General features: G+C 46.1%; 1 protein-coding gene across 1 annotated transcript; it reads left to right on the forward strand.

The window, feature by feature from the left end:
• The first annotated feature begins 1,186 nt into the window (after window positions 1–1,186).
• On the forward strand, window positions 1,187–19,278 carry LOC104621454 (rho GTPase-activating protein 20-like). Its single transcript, XM_010287951.1, has 14 exons — window positions 1,187–1,266; window positions 5,512–5,682; window positions 6,293–6,442; window positions 8,023–8,064; window positions 8,812–8,896; window positions 9,355–9,432; window positions 10,128–10,194; window positions 12,268–12,456; window positions 12,921–13,096; window positions 13,624–13,785; window positions 14,969–15,078; window positions 16,013–16,202; window positions 16,833–16,950; window positions 17,537–19,278. Exons 1-14 carry the CDS (start codon window positions 1,187–1,189, stop codon window positions 19,276–19,278), a joined length of 3,360 nt encoding a protein of 1,119 aa, XP_010286253.1.
• The last annotated feature ends 2,986 nt before the right edge of the window (window positions 19,279–22,264 follow it).

The following is a 22,264-nucleotide window of genomic DNA, read 5'->3' on the forward strand; positions in this document are numbered from 1 at the left end:
GTAGTCCCTTTGTTCTTGGTCTTTCCATTGGTGAAATCACAGAATCACAGAATCTGGGGATAATACCTTCTTCTAACATTGTAAGAATGGCGTGTTAATGTGGTTGTAAGGTACTGAGCTGTAGTAGCGTCATGTACTCAGAGATAGGACTAATGAGCTCACATGCAATGATTATTTCTGCATTCAGCACAGAGTTTGAAAAGTATACGATTAATAAAATGAACACGCTTTCTCCGTAGGACCTCTCCTCAAGCAGCAGTCCTGGTTTCTTTTATTCTTAGGATATTCCATATTTTGATACATTCAGAAGTCAAAAGATCAATAATTCTCAGCATACTCTAAACTTCCTGGTATGTAAAGCTCTAACACAGGCAAATGCTGAAATTAGAAATGAGCTGTGTGACAGATTTTCCCATGCTTACTAAGCAAGAGCCATTGATGTAAGGATTTCTCTCCCAGGCTAAAATCTGTCATCTTTCTCTAGCACAAAATTAATTTAGCCAAAAAAAGGAGACCTGTGATCTTCATGTGTATATGTCGACTTCAATGGTTATCATGTCTAACTCACAAGCGTCACCACTGCCGTCACCTCATTTCTGTGTCATAAAAGACTTGGTGGCTGTGGCTGTTAAAGATACAAGTGTCTTGAGGTTACACTGCCTGGAGGGGGGCCTAATAACAGTCTATTTGCTGAATCTGTAAGTTATGGAAAGTGAAATAGAGAAAAATCTAGGAAGTAACCTCATCTATTCCTTCAGCCCATAAAATATGGCTCCCTACAGTATAATATGCTGTTCATAGCTTTGTCCAGTCCAGTTTTAAATTGGATTTCTATACCTTTCCTTAACAAACTATTCCATGGTATAAGTGTTAGGAAGTTTTTCCTGACCTTCAGACTGTGGGGTTTTTTCTCTGCTTGATTTCATGTCATTACTTTGAATTTTGGCTGTGAAAACTGGAAGCATTTCAAGTTAGGAAGGTTTTACATGTCCTACATAAATGTGAAAGTTGACAAGTGTTTTAATAATAAGGAAGGGGAGGGAGGTGTCTGAAAGCACAGATCATGGCTCTCAGTGCTGAGATTTCAGAGTGTTAACTGGATAAAAAGAAAACTTGTGGAGCACAATGAGCTGATCTGCATCCAAGGTGGCCAGGCTAACTGGAATGTCTTTTTGTCTTGCAGAAGATGAAGCCCATAGTCCAAAGAAGACGATCTACCCCTTCTGCCATTAGTAAAGCTCTCAGCAAGTCAAAGTACCATTCCAGGTAGAGGAATACCTTTCTGACTCCTTTTTCCACCTTTCTGCCTATATAGACTGAAATCAAACTGATTTTCAAATTCATTTAATGGTGTTTGTGGACAAATATGGAGGAGTTTCTTTTTTACTGGAATGTCATTGTGCTCAGCAATAAAAGCTGAGGGAAAGGAGGAGGATGGGGGGACATTGATGTTATGGCATTTGTCTCCCCAAGTAACCACTACGTGTGCTGAGAGCCTGCTTCCTAGGTAGAGGCTGGACATCTGCCCACCGATGGGAAGTAGTGCATGAATTCCTCTTTTTTCCCATCTTATTTCCTCCCCCAGGTCTTGTTGGGAGGGAGTGAGAGAGCGGCTGGGTGGGAGTTGGGCAGCCAGCTCAGGTCAACCCACCGTGCAAGGCTAGCTGCCTATTTTCAGTGCAGATAATATTAGGTCTAGATATTTGATGCCTATTATAGCCAAGTATAAATACACCTGGACAATATTGCACAGCGCAGAGACACCCACGTAAAATCAGGTACGAGAAACAGTGTGTTAAGTTTCTGTGACATGGTTTCCCTGTTGACCTGGCTGGGATAAACGAGCGCTGACCCTTGTATCGCTGAGCTCAGAGGCAGACTTGAAGGCATGGGTCTGTTCAGAGCTTGCACGGGACATATTGTGACGCTGTGCTGTGTCACCCTTAGGCTCTAGGTGAGGAGACGACCTGCTTTCCTGAGTTGTCATCCTGGCGTTTTCTCCTGAAATTTGCTTTCAGCTGGAAGCCCACACTGCCTCCCTTTTGTCCAGTAGCATAGCCAGTGCAGGGAGGCCAGTGTGCTCTTGCCAGGAGGGAGCCATGAATCCCAGCTCACAAAGTCCAGGGGACTTTTTTCCTGAGATGCAGTGACCAGGTCACTCATCACCACATATAAGCTGCCTTGATGCTGGGAGGCCATACCTCCTGAAGGAATAAGAGATTTTCCTTAACTATATATATATTTATATGTGTACATATGTATAGGTATATATGTGCCTGCTTATTTTTTTATATATATATGTGTGTATATATGTCCCCTATGCTTAGAAACAGCAGAAAAAGCTCTATCCTCCCCCTTCTTGCTGGACTGCAACTGAGACAAGCTTCCTCATGCGGTTCTGGCTGAACAGTCAGTGAGTCTTTGGCTGATGGATGAGTTGCTGCTTAGCCTACCCTCTCACCCGCCACAGGCAGTGGTATGAGAAGCAGAAACAGAGATGCCCTAAGAAATGAAAGAGCTGATGCCACAGGAGAGAAACTGCCCAGTGCAGACCAGTACGTGGGGACTTCTCTCCCAGCGTCACATGGCTGCGGGTGAGGAGCACAACTGGGAGGTGTCCGAGGACTGGGGTGCAGGGAGGCCCTGTCTGGGCCTGCCCGTGTTCTGCAAAGGCCTGCTGGTTTGGGCAAGAGTGTGGTCGTCCCCATCCCCTCGGCTCTGACTGCGAAGAGCTGTGCTTTAGTTAATTCACGGGAAGGAGGCCGTCAGCTGTCCCCAGCCGAGCAGGTCAGGACAGAGCTGTTGCAGGCAGGGGAAGGGCAGGCGGCAGCAGGTCCTGTCGCGGGAGCAGGCAGGGGCAGGTGGAGGAGGGATGAGGTGCACCGGGAAGGCGCAACGGGACACGGGATACGGACTGGTGTGGCGTTCGCCGCCTTGCGCACCAGGACTGCGGCGGCATTGTCCCTGAGGAGCATCCAGGTGTTCCACGCCAGCTTGTCCCTGCCTGGCCACCCCCTGGGGCTCACCGCCAGAGACCTCTCTGGCCCCTGCTCCGTCTGCTGGACCACCGGGGGAAGGGCTGGCCCTGAGGTTTGGCCGTGTCTCAGATGCAGATTCACCTGGGCGTGTGAGGGGGCTGGGAGCTGCGTCTGGGGATGGAGGGAGCGCTGGGAAGTCTGCCCGTGGCCTGCCAGTGCCGTGTAGGGTGGCATCAGCTTGGGCTGTTTGGTGGGAAAGCTGCCAGATCCGGCCATCCTCCAGGACAGTCACGTCCCTGTTGGATGACAGCAGCTTTCCCTCACAACCAGCTTGGGTGGTGAAAAGCTCCATCTCTTGCCTGCAACTCCAGAGCCATCCGGCGCCTTGCTGACACTTTGCTTCTGCAGCTGTAGAGCACCAGGAGTGTCAGCAGATAGTCAGGTACAAACATGCCAGACATGCACAGCTTCTGCTGAAATATCAAGTGCTAGCCATGAGCTAAGCTCCTTGGTCCTTTAGTGGGAGCTGAGCCCTCTCTGATGTCATCTCCTCTTCCTCCTGCAGCACTGTGTAACTACCCAACACAGATAAGGGGATGCCACGCTCCTTTCTGCCTTACTCTGACAGCCATCTTATAAATAACATTTCCTGAGGGATTTATTTAGTGTGATTTTTTTTTTTCTCTGTATGAAAGAGATGATAAAGCTGAACTGATTGATGTTTTGATCCAGAGCAGCCCTCCTGAAGAATAATACCCCTTTTATATCACATCATAGGTAATTGATGGATATAGCAGTACATCCTGCTTTTCTGAAAGAAGTGTGTGGGGTCAGTCTTGTAGGATCATTTAAAACAAGGGGCAGGATTGATTTTCATTTCATCTTCTGACCAAGTTATGTAGCTGCTTTGTCATTCCCCTCACCCCCTTCTAAACTGCACTAAAAAAAAGTAAAGAAGAGAAACAAATTCTTGACTTTATTTGGCTGGAGAATATCCTCATGAGGGAGGGAAGCTTTAAATGCTTCTCATGATGGATTGCTATGGAGGGAGTTGGTACAATGCCATCCTTGCTTAGGCCACCAGAGTACTGGTGAGATTTTTTTGTGTCCTGCTGTTGTGTTTACAAAGCTGTGTAACTCCTCCAGCTTTAGGAACTCCACTGCTGAGACTGTGAGATGGTGTGGCTCCCACTGCTCAGTTGTCACACATGGCAAGCTTTTAACATCAAGCTTAAAGGTGATTTAGCTTCTCACTTGTAGAGGCAACAGATGCATAAACCAAGAATTCTCTTGTTGGTGGCTGTGGACTGCTGAGGAGGGAAGAGGGAATTGCAGGCATATGGGTGTTCCTGTGACTGGGGGATGATTTTAAAAAAGCAGCTACTGACTAGCTTCAGCCTCACTTCTGTGAAATGAAAGGAGTCCAATTATGACGCCAGTGGAAATTGAGTTAAGACTAACAATGTCAAAAATACTACCCTTAAAGCTCATGTGTTTTTTCATTTGTTTGTGTAGAGACTGCCCTCAGACTAGAGTAGTATTGCTGAGGGGTGGAGTTGCTCTTCCACACCTGTCCTTGCCTGCAGGCAACATACACATTTTTTTCTATGTGTAGAGACAGGAGGATTTCTGGTTTTTTTTCTATGTACATAAATCTAAGACCATGTCTCAGAGGTTAGCTAATTCAGTCAGGGTCAGGCACACAAACACAGTCTCTAAACAAGGTTCAGCAAAGAACTGTTGCTTGTTCATTCAGCACAATGCCACCTGTAGAGCCAGGAAACATCTGTGGGACCTATTGTAATGCCAGCACTGTGGACCAGAGCCTGGAGCGGCACTGAGAAGGTGCTCTGGGAGGGTGCTGAGAGGCAAGTGGGGAGATTAGCACTTGGTGGAGCTCTTCCAGCTGGGGAGAGCATAGAGGAAGGATCTGGTTCAATCCCAAAGATGGCTTGTTGACTGCAGTCAACATGCAAAAACCATGGGGGTTTTTTGGAAATGGTCAGCACCTAGTATCAGTCTCAGTAGAAACAAGATACTGGATTGCGGCCAAGCAAGCCAGAATCAGATGGCTGGAATTAGATGAGTACATGCAGTTCATTTTCTTTGTGGTGCAGCCCTTGCATTGACAAGCAGTTCAGTACAGATGGAAAACGTGCAGAAATGGCAGTCCCTCCCCATGCCAGGCTGAGCAGTGCCATGAGCCATGGGTTTTCTGTGTTCGAGTCATAGCTCACACGCATGTGCAGGAAATAAGTGTTTTACCTGTTTTTAACCAAAAATTAATATTTCACCAGCTTAACCTCTCAAGATTTGGTGTGGGAATTTAGGCAGTTTTCCATCTGTCTGAGGCTGGTAAAATCAATTGGGCAGAGGCAGGCAAATGCAGTTCATAATTGAGAGCAATAGGGGCAGTGCTGGGAGAAGCATGGGGCTATCGGGCTGTTCCAAAACAGTTGCCTGTTGTGTACAGTCATAAACCTTTTTGAGAAAAGCATCTGACATTGTCTTACAATTTTTCTTCCTCTTCCAGGGAAAATACCCTTTCCTCTTCCCATTCAGATAATGGGCTGCCAAGTGGGGTGTTCAGCCGCCCAGGCTCCACTTTCATCATGGACGAGCGAGTACAGCTAACCGTAGGCCTGCAGACCCAGGAAAGACATTTGATCTTGTTCAGTGATGTGCTGGTCATCGCCAAGTCCAAGTAAGAGGAATTCACACTCACACCTCCCCAGTATGTGCTGTTGAAGCTAGGCTCTGAGCTATTTGTGGAGCAGGCATCGAAACAATTCTTCACAAATGTGGATCTAAAGTGTAGCACCTTAGTGAACCACAGTGTAGTTCTTCCACCTCCAGAAATTCTTCTTGGTATTAATGTTTCACTCCTTTTTCCTGAGGAAAAGGTTGTCTAATTGGTTTTTCCCTTTCCCTTATGTGGCTTCTTGAAGAAAAGCATGAGGGCAAGAGGCCGTAAGGACAGAAAACCAGCTCCTGGTCTGGCTACTTCTGCCACACATCAATTAAGAGCTTAAGTGACTTCAGTTATTAGCATAGACAGTAATTAGCCTAAATCACCATCTACCTTCATGTGGTTCTAGTGAATCACATTGCCTTAAGACGCAGCTATTCCACTGCAGCCATCAACCCCCAAATCCACTTGCAAAACTTTCTTATAGTGCCTCCCTATGCCCAGACATTTAGTTCTGGGGGGTCCTTGCTGTCACTGCATCTGCATGACTGGAAGGTGGCATGACCAGACTCTGGAGGTCTAGATATTAGGATCTGGCCTAAGAAATCCATAATTTGAATTGCAGATCCTCCTCCAGCCTGAAGCTGAAAAAGCAGGTGCATCTGAGTGAAGTGTGGACTGGCACCTGCCTCAGCGAAGTGACAGAGAAAAAGATGTGTCCCGAGAATTCGTTTGTCATCGGCTGGCCTACCACCAACTATGTTGTCACCTTCAGGTATTTCATCAGACACCAGAGCTCCCTCTGCAGCCTGGCAGCTGCCCAAATCTCCCATGTGTCAAGTGAAACAATGACTGAGGCTACAGGGGCCCTGAACTCTACTACAACCCTTCTCCCCGTTGAGTAGAGGACTTCCACTCACATTAGGCAGTGTACTCACTGTGAAGGAACGTGTGTACAACGTAGATGTTGGGAGACAGTCATCTTAGAAAGATATCTGCAGGTTGGTCCCCTTGCAAGTGTTGTTAAACCAAAGGCTAACACTGCTGCAGAGCATCCTGGAACATCACAACCAAATCTGACATAGCAAACCAGCTTGTGCCATCATATAGCCTACAAGTGTGTTGTTTCAGCACCTGCCAGCAGCCATTTCTGTAGGAGATTAGCCCTAGTTTGAGAATGTTTCATTATGAAGGACAGGTTAGTTATGTCAATGAAAAATGCCAGATGGCCTTGTGCCAGGATTAAATCCTTTATCCACCCCTAGTGTGGCATGGGCAGCTCCTGGGCAAACCTTCCTCCTGCAGTTGTCTGCAAGGGTGTCCCAAGCTCACAGCAACAGACTATAAAAATGGAAAGGTTCTTCAAGATGGGTTTGCACAAGCAGCACGGGCCAGAGCTTGCTTAGCCCTTGATAAGCCCAAAAATAGAAATGTCTGGGAGCATGGAGCAGGCTAGAGACTAGCCCATTCATGTCCAAATGCCATCTCAAAGGCTGTCCCAGTGTTGTGCCTGAGCTAATAAGGCTTACTAAAAAGCAGGTGAGCTTTTTGTTTCCTGGAGCTCAGTCTAGCCCAGCTAGATTGAATCTAGACGTGGTATATCCACAGGGAGCTCAGGTCATTGCTGGCTCAGGCATCTCTGCTTCATACTCTCTTTTGCAAAGCAGAGCCGTCAGCAGTCTTCAAGGGTCACTCTGTCCTCAGGGGTTCTGCTGGCACAGCTAGGAAAGGCTGATCTGGCCTGATGCTTTTCCTTCTGTGGGGCAACTGCCCTGGTGGAAAAAGAAATGAGAACCACACCATGGTTTCATACATGCTATCTCATAATTTCCAAGGATTAGGATGGTCTCTCCCAGATGATACATTCCTGATTAGGATTTATGCCCTGACATGCAAGCTGCCATTGTGTCTTAGTCCAAACTCAACAGCAGTTTCCTTTCCTTCATATCACTGAGACCTGGGTAACCCATGTTGGCAGCAGAAGCTTCTAGGAACAGCAGACATTGGGAAGGAAATAATAGGAGAAAATAGCAATTAAAGGTCACTGCAAAAATAATAAGGGCCCACAAGATGAGTTAACTCCAACATCACAGAAAGATATTTGTCCCTTATCTGAACACTTGCCAGCCCAGGCAGGAAATGTAGTCCAGTTTGTTGCTGAGATTTTTTTGTTATTATTATTTTTGTTATTTGTTAAAATAGGACAGAAGCAGGAAAGGACTGTGCTTTTGTTCCAGGGCTTTGCAGGAAGGAACTTTGACTTACAGCTATATATAAATGAAACTGGGTAGAGTTTCCAAAGGCTGTTACCCACTCAGCACTTGTATGATGATCTGCCTCCCTTTTTATCTTCAGCTCAGCTGACGTGAAGGAACGATGGCTGACAGCATTACTGTGGTAAGTGACCCTCCATTCATCCTCCTCCTGGGTGGTTCCTCTGCAGTCCTCAGAGAAATTTGTTATGCTAGGTGTCAGATTGCCCTCTGATTTTCAGCACATTAAGTGTGTAGCTACTGTTTGAAAAATCCACCTTTGAAACCTGAATGTAGAAGCTCCCGGATGAAAGCAAAATTAACAGTCCAGAAAAGATGACATCCACTGGAAGATAACATTGTTGGAGCACCTTTTTTCCTTTGAAGCTGGAGGCTGACTTTGCTGTTCACTATGGAAATGTCACAAGTGTTACTGATTCTTGAAATTTTTTTGATTTGAACTAAAGTTTGTATTTTGTGGCATCTAGAGGCTACAGTTGTTTCTTTTCATGTTAAGTTTTTATATGTTGTTTCCATTAGCATCCAGGCAGAAATGTTTATATAGGTACAGAGAGGGGAGGAAGTCCCTTGATTCGTGGAGAACAGTAGTGATCCTAAGGATGCTGGAAGGTGTTAGGCTAGACACATCTGTCTGCATTAAAGTACTGCCATGTGGGGTTTTGCTAGGCTGGGGCCTCAAGAAAGATAAAGCAGCCAGCAAGAGCATGTGACCACACTATGAACATTGCATGTTATTCTTACTGTCGTAATTAATCTGTATTTATTATAGTGCCAGGGAGCAGGTCCCTTGGACCTCTTGAATCCACACCTTAGGGTCCTTCTCAAGTTTGGTTGGGAAATTATATTCCCTCCCCTTTTCTTTGACTTTCAGGCATATCAATGAAGTAAAACAAAATGAATATCTGAAGAATCTAACCCTTCAGATCTTTGTGCTGGATGCTGACAACTGTTCTTCTGTAAGTAAAGCTAAGAACCTGCTCATCAGACCAATGCTACATGGAGGTCTGTGCGGTAGGGGCAGGAAGGCAAGGCTGTGGTGTTGCTGCTGCTATCTCTGTTTAAAATTCAAATCCCACTTGAAAAGATTTTAGAGGGTGTGCATCTGGGCAGCTGCATCCTTCCCACCTGAAGCCCACTCAGAGAGTTTTGATTTGGGAAATCAGGAGGTAGACAGACCCTTACCAAAGAGCAGTTGGCAACGGAAGAACAGTTTTCACAATGTATAGCCATCACCATTAACAATGATTCCAGTGTCGTTCAAGTTAGTACAACTCTTCTAACCATGAACATTTAGTAAAGACAGCCAATAAACAAGTAAGTGACAATTTCCCCAGATTTTCAAGCTACAAGAAACTGCAACCAAACTTCATGCCTTCTTATTAGCTTCCTATATTTTCTCTGTTTTCCTTTCTAGACTACCACAATCAATGTGTCCAATGTGGAAACTGCAGAGAGTGTGATGAAGAAGACCCTTCTACAGCTTGGGCTTCCTGTAAGTGGCAGTTGAATGGTCTGCCAGATCTTAGCTAAGGAACATCTGGTTTACAGGACAGTGCAGATGTGGAGAAGTCTAGATTTGCTGTAGCTAACCCATAAGGTATTCATATTCTCTGGACTACAAGTTGGAGCAATCTATTTGTGTGGGTGCCAAATAGTAGAAACACAGACATGCTTACATGCCTACATTAAATTCAAACCTTGTATAATCAAGTCCTTTGGATTTCAGAGGACTTCAATGCTTGCAATCCAGCATTAGGATTGAGCCAAGCTTGTCAAAGGATTATTAATATAGCCATGAAATACTGAACAAATCAGTGATGTTATCAGATGCGCCTTGCCCATTGCAGTGGTCCAGCATTTCCCATTACAGGGAAGCATTTAACAGGTAGCTTTGACAGTGTTCCAGTAGTTTAATACCAAGGAAGGTTGTGGAACACATTGCTAAAATAGGCCAGGAAACCATCATGTGGGTTTACATCATGCTGGGGCTCAATCTTTTCTTCTCCTGAACCTCTCCCCTTCCATCTTCCATCCCAGCCACACGGTTGTCCTGGAGATAGCTGTGCATGTCTGGCTCCTTGGCCTGTTCAGCTGTCTGTTGCTTTCTGAGCAGAGTGCAACCCCATGGACCCTCACCTTGGCCCCCTTCACCTTATGTTTTTCTCTTCTCTGTTCCTCAACTGCCAGGGCAGAACAAGCGAACATCACCTCTGGGTGATCTCGGGAAAAGATGACCCTGCTTACCCTCTCATTGGTAAGAGCTCTCCCATTTTCCTCAATTCTAGCACCGCAGGAACAAGTGATAAATGATACTGGAGTGTGTGGCAGAGAAACATCTCGAACGTTGCACTCTTCACTTAAAAAAGCAATAGTAGGGTGTCTGTTGCTGATGCGAGACGTGACATCAAGCTGATGTGAGATGTCACATAGCTTTTATGGTCTCAGGATCCACATTTAATCAATGCATGGTGACATCTTTGAAGATATTCACATTTTTCCAAGCAAATCTGTGCATTTCTGGATGGGAGCCCATGGCACTTTTCAGCAGATGCTCCAAATAAATGGGAGACTTTTAGGCTGGCCTAAGAAGTTCTTTCAATGCAGTGGATGTGATGCAAGGGTAGGACATGCCTCAAAGCCCAATCCCATCCCCATGGCTGCTGGTGCTTGCAGGGCTACATGCTTGGAGGCTGGTCATCCTCTCCTGCTCAGCTTTGCAGGCTTCTCCTCACAGGCAGTGCACATGGTCTGGGGCAGCCTCAGCCCACCTTCACTACTTGTGATAGATCCACTGATATCCATCAAACAGAGGAACTCCTGACACCTCCTGAGCACTTTGCCTTCAGGCTCTATCAGAAGCAAAACAAGTCACTGCAGTTAGGTGGCCATTCAGCAAGAACATGGTAGGTCCAGAGAAAAGCGCTTTGGCAGCTTAAGGAAGTAGAATTTTTAGATGGATCCATTGGTGACTTTTAAGTCTCTAGTTAGGAAGCTAAGATGTTTATCCTACCTTTTTGATATTTATTTAGTTTTCATTGCATTTCAGTTCACAAATAAGGAAACTGGTTTCCACACAAGATGTCATGTCATATTAAAACCCCAATTTATTGCATATGGCTCCTTAACATTGTTGTCCTCTGAATTGCCATCTTAATCCAACACCGATCTGATCTCACAAGCACATGTGAGCCACTTGAGGCAATGCCCTTTGCAGGCTGTTTATTTGAAAACTTTCCTTTTTAACAATTTGTGTTTAGGTTTTAGAAACTCCTGAGGCTTGAGGGAAAGTAGGTGTGTCTGTAGAGGGCTTTGAGGACAGTCACAATGGAGGAGAGTGCTGGAGATTGTAGGAGATGATTTCACAAATACAAGAAACATTTTAAAATAAACCACTGAATTTTGTCTGTTAAGTGCTAAGCATTCATTATGGAGACCACCAAAGCTGGAGTTTTCCAATAATAACAATAACAGTAACAATAATAATAGTTTTTATTTGTGGATTGCTGGCAAAAACAAGACAGCAAAATGTAAGATTAAATGTGCAATGTGCTGGAGAGGAAGCAAGGAAATACGCTGATTTACCCAGCATCTAAACCAAAGCTGTTAGATGCACTTAAACTGCTGCTTGCATCTCTGACAGATGTGTCAATGGTGCAGCCATTGCTCAGACTGTTTTGCCCTATAGCATACTGCTTAGTTATGACTAATGAGTAATCTCTGCATTAACTGCATTGTGTTTTCAATGATAACGCAATAAACACATCTCCAGGCTTTCCAAGGAAGTTTATGCATGTTGGTTTATTGAAGACATCTTGCTCCAAAGACCATGTTGTCACAGTAAGACTATTATTCTAGGGCTCTTTAGACTGAAAATGTTTATTTGTGGGTGTTATTGGTGTTTTCCAAGTCATTGTGGCACATGCTTACTTTTTGTATTTGTCCAATACATAGTAGACTGTCATAGTAAGCTAAGTCCTACACAGAGCAATGTATACAGGATTTTGTTAGTAAGCAATTAAGCCCCATTAATAAAGGGCTTAAACCCAGTTAATAGTGCTTTGTTGCATAATGTTCTGGCGAGCTGCTAATGGAGAATGGTTGGCCAGGTTTAACTGGATAAACTTATTTGTAAATCAACGATCATATATATGCATAGATGTGCTCCGGCCTCTTTCGTCCCCAGGTGGAGGTATTGAGCAACATTGCTTAGAGGCCCAGCTGCAATGGGAGCCGTTGGATATGGCTGCTTCCTCCTGCCCAGATTTGGAGCTGTTTTCACATAGCTCTGCACCTTTGCTTGCTCTTTACACAACTCTTTGCTCAACAGGACACGAGCATCCTTTCAGCATCGCATTGAGCTGTCTCCGGGACTCTGCTGACCAGCAACAAGGAACCAACAATAACACCCTCCTGGCTGATGGGACGGAGGCCTCCTTCTTTGATCAGCTCCCAAAGGAAAAGCAGTGTCAGTTTGTTCTGAAACCCAGGCTCCAAGCTCCAATGCAGCTGAGGAGAGGTAGGGGCTGCAGGAGTGGGTAGCAACCAGGCAGAGACTTTGTTGCTTTCCGTGGCAGTGGCCAGACTCTTCCTAGCATCGTACACGTATCCCAGAGTCGCTCTCATACCCGAGTGTATGCAAAGAGGAAGAGATTGCAGAGGAGCTAAATTTTTCTGTGCAAATATTCAGAATTAGCTTTCAGTCCTTGATTAGCTTTCAGTTGCCATCCATTCTTACATTGCACAGACAGCAAGGTTCCCTGGAGAACAGTGATTGAGTAGGAGTTTTGCTGATGGTTGAGAGATGAACAAGTGGTTTCACCGCTGTATATTATCTGACCGTCCCCATTAAGAGTGTGGTTTTTAAACATGCAATGGTAGAAAGTCCTTGGCTTGCTGGGAACTCTGCCTCCACTCTAGATCACTCAGTGGCCAGTAGGAAGGACAGACAGGTGTGTAATGAAGGTCTGTGTTTTCTTTCAGAGTCACTGCAGAAACACACCAAGAGGAAGAAGTCCTTGATTGACTGGGCCCTGCGCCGCAGCACCAGCACCCCCACGGGCAGCCCTCCTTCACAGTCGCCTACCACCCCACGGAAGCTCTTTGGCCTGTCTCTGTCCTCAGTCTGTCCTGACGGGATCCTTCCCAAGCCAATCATGGTAAGGAGCAGCCTGGACTTTTCATCCTGACATAAACTAGATGTGTTTAGCCCAGAATTTAAAGCCAGTTTTGGTATTTTTGAGGATTGGATGGCGAAGGAAACCATCATTTGTTTGTGATTCAGATCTAGCTCGGTAACGAGGATGAGTGCATCCCTGTCCTGTGTAATCCGTATCACTTCATGCACCGATGTCCATCCTGTTTCAATGGGTGTCTCCAGCCAGGTCATCATGAGCTAACAAGGGGCAATGTCAGTGGACTGTGCCATGCTGCATAGCCTAGACCTCATTCACTACAAGAGTCCACTGGGCTTACACTTGCCAGAGAATAAGCATACCCGCGTGAACTGTACCTGCAACTTAGCTAACAGGTTCTTGTCCCTGGTAAAATCATGAAAATCTCTTGTGTCTGTCCTCTTCCCAGTACTGACTAGGTCTTATGCTAATTACGTTATAGTATGTGAGGTATAATATACACAAACAGGGTAAAGTGTTAGGCTCTTAAGTACGGCTGGGCTTTCTCTTAGGACATGCTGCTCCTGCTGTACCACGAAGGTCCCTCTACTAGGGGCATTTTCAGACGTTCTGCCAATGCCAAGACTTGCAAGGAGTTGAAAGAGAAGCTGAACTCTGGAGATGATATCCAGGTGGATGGAGAGTCAGTCTTTGTGGCTGCAGCTGTCATCACGGTATGTTTGGCCAACTCAGCTGTCTGGGCTCATGGTACCTTCTTTAAGGAAGCAACATGAGTCTTTATAGGTAGGGAAGATTTGGGGGGGAACAGAAAGCATTTTGCAGCAAGGCACATTCTCACTTGATGGCTTGGTCCATCTGCGTGCACAAAGGTGTTTGCCTGACCAAGTGGTGCATGTTTTCACGTGCAGATATGTACAGTGGCCCTCAGGCCAGTGTTCCATTTCGCACCTCCCTGTACAAAACAGCCTCCAGCAGGCGATAGTATTGTCTACCTCCAAGATAACTATGGTATCTATACGTGCCAAATAACATTCCAGAATATGGACTCAGCAATTTAGGTACTGCACTGACACAGGCATGAAGCCCTTTGGTGGCAGCAGCACAGATGCTCTTTGTCCTTTCTGGACACACAGAAGAGATTGCAGAGAGATACAGGAGGACTTTTGCCATTTATGTTCAACTGCTCTGCATCCCCCCACAAACAGAGAGGCCATGCTCAAAAGAGCTGGCCTGTACTGTCTAGACCCTAAGGCTTCACCCGCTAATCAGCCAGCAAGCAAGAGGGAAAACAGCTGCCAAATCCAAGCAGAGGGGTTGTGGTGGGTGGGGGATGAAGCTTGCGATAAGACCCAAGTTTTAGTAAGAAAAAGCCTATCTTTTGCACTGGCATTTAAATCTGGTCCGAACAATTCAGGCATCTAAAGTATCAAAAAACATCCTTGTCTCTTGCTCTTGTTGGCCTAATACAAAAAGCTGTTGCCCAGGAGGATATTCAGGCACTTTCCAATGCCAGACATATATTAAGTTGTTAAACAGTCCCCTGAGAAAAACAGCAGCAATCCTCCTAGCTGAGAAGTGTTTCAAACAGAGCTATGGGGATGAGCCCTTTGCCTGCTGCAGTAGAGATCAGTCCTGTTCTGCAGGAGAGGCAGGGCACGAGGGCTGGCTGTCCACCCTCTGCCACCAGCAGCTGCGACACAGTTCTGCAGTGCCGCAGTGGAGGAGCCCCAAGGAGGCCAGCTTGGTGGAAGTGGGGAGGGGAGGAGAAATGTATTTGTGTCATGTCTTGTTTTATCTTGTGCTTAATATGAATAAACAATGACTATATGCATCGTGAAACCAAAACAAGGAATTCAAAACTGACCAGACTGCTCTGCATATATATATTTAATTCAGGATTTTCTCCGAAATATACCTGACAGTGTTCTATCCTCAGACATGCACGGACTGTGGATGGAAGCTGTGGACACGGAAAATCGGGCACATAAGATTGAAGCTATCAAAAGGTTTGTAAAAGCCTTTGTAAAAGCTTCTTTTGGTGGGGGTGGGGAGAGCATACGGCCCTAAGCATAGACTTCGTCTTCTGACTCCTGGCAATGCTCCAGACCACAGTAGAGCTGTTGCTGATTGCCAGTGTTACTGGTCAGAACATTTTCCTTTCAATGGTCTTTTATGAACATTGTTAACATTTCTGACACCAAAAATGTAATTAGAAAATTCTTTTCTGATGACCAGCTCAAATTACCAGAACCAGCAAACTGAAAAAGCACAATAATTCAGCCACCAGGAGTACATCAAATATTAGTGGAATTAGATCTTTAACAATGGTAACTTTTTTCTTGCGTGCACAAAATGGAGCTGATCATCATATTGTCAGTTAGAAGAAATAGCCTGCCAAGATGGTGAGTGGGACCTTGAAAATGGCTTTACTGCCTTGAAACCGCTGCCCTGAGCAAGAATCATCCTTATATCAGCATCCTGTGGCATATGGAGTATATCAAACCTCTTCTTGTCAATGGCTCAGCTTCGTTTTTGAACCTTACCATTTGGCCTTAGTCTCTTTCCTCCATTGTCTCTCTAGCATGGGACACAGGCAATGGCAGTGTCTTGTGTGCTGCTGGCCTGGAGCTGTATGCATCTCCTTTGGGCGATCATTGTTTTGTTAAGGCATTATGGACTTCTTACCCAAGTGTTCTGGACATAAGTCCCTTGGTCCCTCCAGCTCTGTGACCAGAGTGGGTAGGCAATATGGATGTAAAGTTGTGACTCTCACGTAGCTTGGTGGAGTGACACAGTCTAACTTTATTATCAAATGTGAATGTCTCAAACTGGTTGCAAAAGGGCAGAAGGGGGCAAAAGGTCTGGGAAGCAACTTGTGATATTTCAAGAGCAGATTTTTGTGAACAGCACTGTTTCCCTTTGTTCCCATTCCCTGAATAGTCTAGTCAACCAGCTTCCAGAGGCCAACCTCATCTTACTCAGACACCTCTTTGGAGTCCTCCATCATATTGAGCAGAATTCCGGCGTGAATCAGATGAATGCCTTTAACCTGGCTCTTTGCATAGCACCCAATATGCTGTGGCTACCAAGTCCCACTGGGCCTGAAGAGGAGAGCAGGTCTACAAAGAAGGTAATCTTTCATGGGTTTGGCCTCATGCTTGTCTTTCCCTTTTACTGCTTTTTATGGGCACTGCATTTTGTAGTCTAAAGGAAGGCATAAAAAGAGTGACAGTGCTGGCTGAGTGGCATGTGGGCTTCATCCTTTCCCCTGTCCATATATGCTCATGCTGATAGGGGAATTTAGCCACTCAGTTTATCCAGAGTGTAAGGGGAAGCTGTGGTTTCTTTACCAGATGAACTTCCTATACAGTCAGGCAGCACAAGAAGGATGCAGCAGCTGAAGTTAGACACTGCCATGTAAGCTGGGTCTAAAGTCATCTTGCAGAGGCAAAGTAAGCAATGAACATGACAGTGCATCAGAGGGGAGGAATGCTTGCTTGTAACTTATGAGGTGTTATCAATAGTAGACACTGATAGAACGTGCTCTACCTGTCTCACTACCAGTTCATGTAGCTCATATTCTTGCCCCAGGTGTAGTTGATACAGATGCATTGCCACATTCTTAACACCTCCTTGAGCAAAAGATTCTGTAGGAAATTACATCTTTGTCAAAAGAAAAGGACCATTCTGGGCCTGATTTGACTGCTTTAGCTGGCTATATTTCCATGAAACTGACTCTGTAAATTCCTGTCTTTGCCAGGTGGCCTTGTTAGTGCAGTTCCTGATTGAAAACTCAGGAGAGATTTTTGGAGGTGACATTGCTTCCTTGTTTCAAAGACCAGACAAAAAGAAGTCCAAAAACTCAGAGGAATCTCTGGGTAAGTTGGTGGTACTGTATCTTCCAGAAATGTTTAAAATCTCTTAGTAGATAAACTCCTCATGCTAAAGACTTTGCTTTCCCTTCATGTCTCTTCCAAGGAAAAGCATTGAAAAACAGTTGGGTTTTGGATTTCCCTTTGCCTGTCAGGCATAGGCAGGAAGCGAGGGCAAAGCAGAGGGCTGAGGTGCATCACTTCAAATGTGTCCCTGAAGATGGTTGTCTTTCTCTGTGGCTGCTGTTCAACTTATGCCAGCCATCACAAGAATTTAGTGTAGTCTTAGCAATGCTGTGTCCCAGCAGTCTTTTCTTCCAGTTTAGTTCTGCAAAGCTAAACCAAATGATTGAATGGAAAAAGATTGAGATGTCTCTGTTAACTATCCTGTGAATACAGGCCAGTGATGGAAACTCAGGTCATCAAGACAGAATTTTTTTATATTTTTCCCAGTCCTGCTCTGGTCCCTGTGAAAATAATGGATCATCTTTGCTTTTCCATGGACTTGATAGTATTTCGCTGCCTTCGTTGTAAGGTACTACATGGGCTTAGGAGACATAGGCAACAAATTAATTTGTGTTCTCTGCCCCAGACATAGGCTTGGCTCAGCATGATGATTCTTCTGATGAGCTGGAGTTTTCTGCTTGTGACCCAGAAAGACCAAAGCACCACCTGGTATCTGAAACAGATGCCTTTTTTGAACCATCACGCAGTTTGCTACTCGATGAGGGTCAGGAAGACTGGGACTTGTTCAGTGAAATCACAGCCTGCTACCAAAGCAAAGCCCAGAAGAACACCAGTGCAGACAGCTATGACCTCCTGGAAGAGGAGGGCTCCTTTTGCTCCATTGGCTCAATACGCTCACTCAGCCCGGCCAGGGACCGGTGCTCATCAGAGCCCAGCGTCTGCCTCAGCTCCCAGCTTCCTGCTCAGAGCCATGAGCCGGTGGCCCGCCAGTCCAGCTGTGATGCCACCATCATGCACAGCCATACAGACTACATCCACAGGCTCAAGCAACTGCAGGTGGAGAGCCAGAAGTTGATTGATGAAGGCCTAAGCCCTGGGCTTAATAAGGCCAGGCAGAACTTGTGGCATTCACCTCAGACCAGCTCTAGGGTAACAAAGCTCAGCCTTCAGAAATCCAGCCTGTCCAACAGGTCCAGCTTCTCTAGCCTGTCCTCTACTACCACCTCCCCATCTGCCTCCTCACTCAGCTCCTTAGACAGTGCTTTCTCCTACTGCTCAGAGTCTTCAGCCATTAGTCCCACAGATGTCTCATCCCTGCCATTCATGTTTGGCACATCTGCCAGGCTTCATGCTGTGTCCCCCAAGATTGCCAAGAGGTCCCCAAAAGAGTGGCACAAGTCCTTCACATCTCCTGTGCCTTTACATCCCTGTGACCTGGACAGTTTCCATGAGTATGAACCCAAGGCTGTAGAGAGCACTCATTGTTTTGGAGAGAGGAAAAGTTTTCTATCTGTCAGTGGAGCTGCCGTGGGAAGCCCACTAACTGACATTGACTGGGAAGAAGAGGAGAGACAGCTGAGTTGTGTAGGGGGCCCTGGCCCAGGGCTCAGGAGCCAGGATTATACAAAAGAGTTTGAACAAAACCCTGAGCTCCCAGCTTCCAGCCCAGCCAACGAGAAATCCCCACAGATCAGCCACCAGCAGCACAGGGAGAAGGCAGTGAAGAACACAGAAATCGAAAGCATTGGTGCCTGCCCTCCAAGCCAGGAAAGCCTGAAGTGCACCAAGATAACTTTTTACGTGGCCCCAAATAAAGAAAGCTCTTGGGGTTCTCCGGTGGAAGAGGAAGAGGAGAGATCCGTGGCAAACACCAGCAGCAGTGACTCACCCAGCAGCAGCAGTGAGCAAAGCCTGTCCAAGAGCTTGCAGACTGTACGAGTCCATATCCCCCAGACAGTTTTCTATGGGCAGAACACCCCCCTCGTCCTGCAGTCCATCTCCAGGCGCTACCACCATGAACCAATGATCCCGTCCCCACAGGCAGAGCACAAAAAGAGCCCCCAAAGTGCCTCCAGTCCCGAGGAGCTGGAGAGCGAGCCAGCGGAAATGGCGCAGGCGCCAACCCAGAGCAAGGGCTTCAACACATTCAGCCACACCATCCGTATCATCCTCCCCGCTTCCATTCGAAGCACCGTCAGGGAGTATTTCAAGCACGATGAAACCAACAGCTGTCCCACGGCTGAGGCGGAAGCGGTGGAGAATGAACTCCTTCGGAGCAGGGCGGAGTGGCTCAGAAGCCAGCCACTGGCAGAGGTGGCCACAGAGGAGCGTGATACAGTGACATTTGCGGAAGAGACATTTGTCTAGGGAGGTGGATGTGGAAGAACTGAATATTTTTTTGTGTATGTGCAGCAGAAAATATTCTGTAAGATATTATCAGGGTGTGAAGAATCTAGCAGGCTGCATGGGGCAATAATTGTAAAGTGACACTAATGTGTATGTAATGTTGGGGTTTAACATTCATCTTGGCTGGGGGGGTGGGCATGCAGGGGGTTGTTCTTGTTTTTTTCTTTACACCCTTTTTCTACAGAAGAGGCGTCACTGGTGGGTGTCTAGTAGGCTGAATGCCACCAGACTCTCCCTGTCTGTGAAGTAGCTGACCTGTACACGGTCCGTTTCTTTTTAAAGTGGAAAAGGAGAAACTCTGCTTTATTTTCTCCAGTCAGCTGATGTGTGTGGATGACCAGAGAACTGGGACAGCTAATGCTCCATGAGAATTAGTTAAAAATCTTTATGCTTGCACAAAATCTTCCACTATTCACTGTTCATCACCACCATTCATGCAAAGGAAGACCCTTCAGCTCCATTCCAGAAATCACTGCTGCTTCTCTCTGCTCATCTTTTGTCCCCCAGTGATCTAGTGCAGTCTGTGTTCATTACTGTTTGAGGCTGGACTCCAGAAACATCAAATGCAGCCCAGAGCCCAAAGCCCAGCTTTTACTGACAGACAGCATACGTAACATTTTAACCCCAAGATTGCTTTTTTCCCCAATTAATTGTGCATTCTCTCTTCTCATAGCTCCCCCAAAGCTAGTATTTGGCAGAGCCACAGTTACTACAAAGGATTTTAGCACTGTCACTTGGGCAGGGCTATGAATATTTGTCATCTTTGGTGTCTTTGGGGAGTAGCTGGTCCTTTTAGTCCTAGTAAAAGGTGACATTATATTTCTGTAAATGATTGTGACATTTCAGAAGGCCCTTCCCAGAGGCAGTGTGGACAGGGCAACTAATCAAATTCCTGGTCAGGCTGAGAAGGACTTAAGCAGGATTTGGCTTTAGCATGAGGTCAAGGAGTTGTGGAAGTTGTCAAGAATGTTGTGAAGTGGATGCTGAAGCAAAGCCCCATCTGGCAGAAAGTTGTCAGACAGTCCATAAGCTGAGACTGCTGTTGAAGCCTGGACACTGATGCTGTCTCAGAGAAGCGTTGGGTTCCCACTCAGCATAGTACATGGCCCAGTGTGCTCCAGCAGAATTAAGTTTGGAGGGATGCACTAAGCAAGCTACTTGTGTTGCACCACTAAAGAAATGCAGCTGGGGAGTGTTGGAGCATCCTCATGATTCCACTCAAAGCAATGCTCAGAAGCGGCATAGCCATAATGGGGCTTGCTTAGAAGGTTGTGATCCTGCCAGCTGAGCTCCAAAAAGAAGCTGAGAGCACCATGTTAGTTTGACAGGCGATAAGAAAATGATGGGGAAAGTCTCAAACGTTAAAAGGTTGAGGATGTTTCATTTGAAAGCTATGTGAGAGTTTTCTAAGGTAGTTTCTCTCAGAGACACACTCATTTTACTCAATTAACAGTGAATGGGTGAAGGACAAGAGAAATACATGAATCCTAATGATTGAAAGGTAGTCCTTGTGGAGTAAGTGCCCCTGCAAGTTGCTCAGTGTCTGCAAATAGCCATACCTGGAGTTGCTTGATGCATGCCACGGTCCCGTCCTTGCACAGAGCGGGGAGCCACCTCTGTAAAGTGATCTAGTAGGTACCAGATGCCTCCACTCATCTGCCAGGGCCTGTGACAGTCAGTGCCAGGAAGCTGGCCCAGCTCTCCAAATTCACACCATCAAATACCAGGGCAGGGGAGAGAGGAGGAAGCCCAGAGCCCACTTTCCAAGGTGTATAGAGTTTGATTTGTTACATGCCAGGTGTTTAACTCTCAGATGTGGCACTCTGTGTCCCAGATCACCTTGGTGGCCCTTGTATGATGAAAGGTGTATATAGTCATAATACGACCCCAGCACCACCATCATTTCCCTCACCCATGAACACTGATGAGGCATTCACAAGTCTTTTTTCCAGAGCTACAGTTGTAACTATTTCAATAAAAGACACACAACTTTGTCATTGTGGTGCAGTGATCACCTTTTGTTCCCTTGCTCGCTCTTCCCTCTTTTCTGTGCTTGGATGGCGGCATTTGCAAAATGCTGAACCCTGCTGTGAAACACATGTGCTTCCCACCCCAGATCTGCAAGGCTGGCCACGCTGACCAGGAGCCCTCTTCCAGCAAATCCCCTCAGGCATTAGTCTTATTTGTGTCTTTTCAGGAAGGTGAAACAGTGGTAAATATTATGAGAAAGGTCTGTCTGTACTTGGAAGAGGGATTATTCTGTATTCTAAACATGCTAATGGATTGTAAACTGGTTCAGTGGCTGGGCTGGTCTCAGTTCAAGCAAGGAGGACCTGGACTAAATGCAGAGTAAGAGCTCACAATTTGCGTAACCTAAAAGAATTACGAGCAAGTTAGAAAAAGATTAGTTTATAGAAACATGGGGAGAGGTGGGGCAAAACATACATTTTCCTCTTCTCATCTTACGGTGCCTAATATGGGTGCATTTCCCTGGATAGTTGCTCTAGCCCAGCTCTCCAGTAATAATTTTTCTTATGTAAAACAAACCAAAATCCTCCAAAATTTATCAGAAAAGATAGCACAAAGCACTGGGCCCTTTGGGAGCATGTGGCTGCACCGCAGCGGCAGGGTGCTACATGAGGCAGAGGGAGACTTGGCCTCCACGAGGGCACAGCGACCTTCCTTACCTGCTACCCCTAGGCCTGGGCATGGAAATCTGCAGCACTCCTTTTCCATGAGCCCAGGCAGTAATGCAATTCTGAGCCCAGCTTGCTGGAGACCAAGATGCTCCCCACATTTTGGCACCCAATCCTACATCCACTAAGTTAGCAGAAGCATTCCTCTTCCTTCCAGGCCATCAAAATACATGTAGCAAATTAGTCATAGATTTCCTAGGGATAGCAGACTGGGAAACCTGTGAGCTGTGTCCCCCTCCAGCATGCTCCAA

Source organism: Phaethon lepturus, unplaced genomic scaffold, assembly GCF_000687285.1.
Source record: "Phaethon lepturus isolate BGI_N335 unplaced genomic scaffold, ASM68728v1 scaffold15180, whole genome shotgun sequence".
NCBI lineage: Eukaryota > Metazoa > Chordata > Aves > Phaethontiformes > Phaethontidae > Phaethon > Phaethon lepturus.

What these genes read in the sequence shown, in the direction of transcription:
- LOC104621454 (XM_010287951.1), top strand. Translation starts at nt 1,187, where the DNA reads ATGAAGCCCATAGTCCAAAGAAGACGATCTACCCCTTCTGCCATTAGT. An exon ending in TCCTTCCCAAGCCAATCATG is followed by an intron (nt 13,097 to 13,623) that starts GTAAGGAGCAGC and finishes GCTTTCTCTTAG; the next exon opens with GACATGCTGCTCCTGCTGTA. An exon ending in TGGCTGCAGCTGTCATCACG is followed by an intron (nt 13,786 to 14,968) that starts GTATGTTTGGCC and finishes TATTTAATTCAG; the next exon opens with GATTTTCTCCGAAATATACC.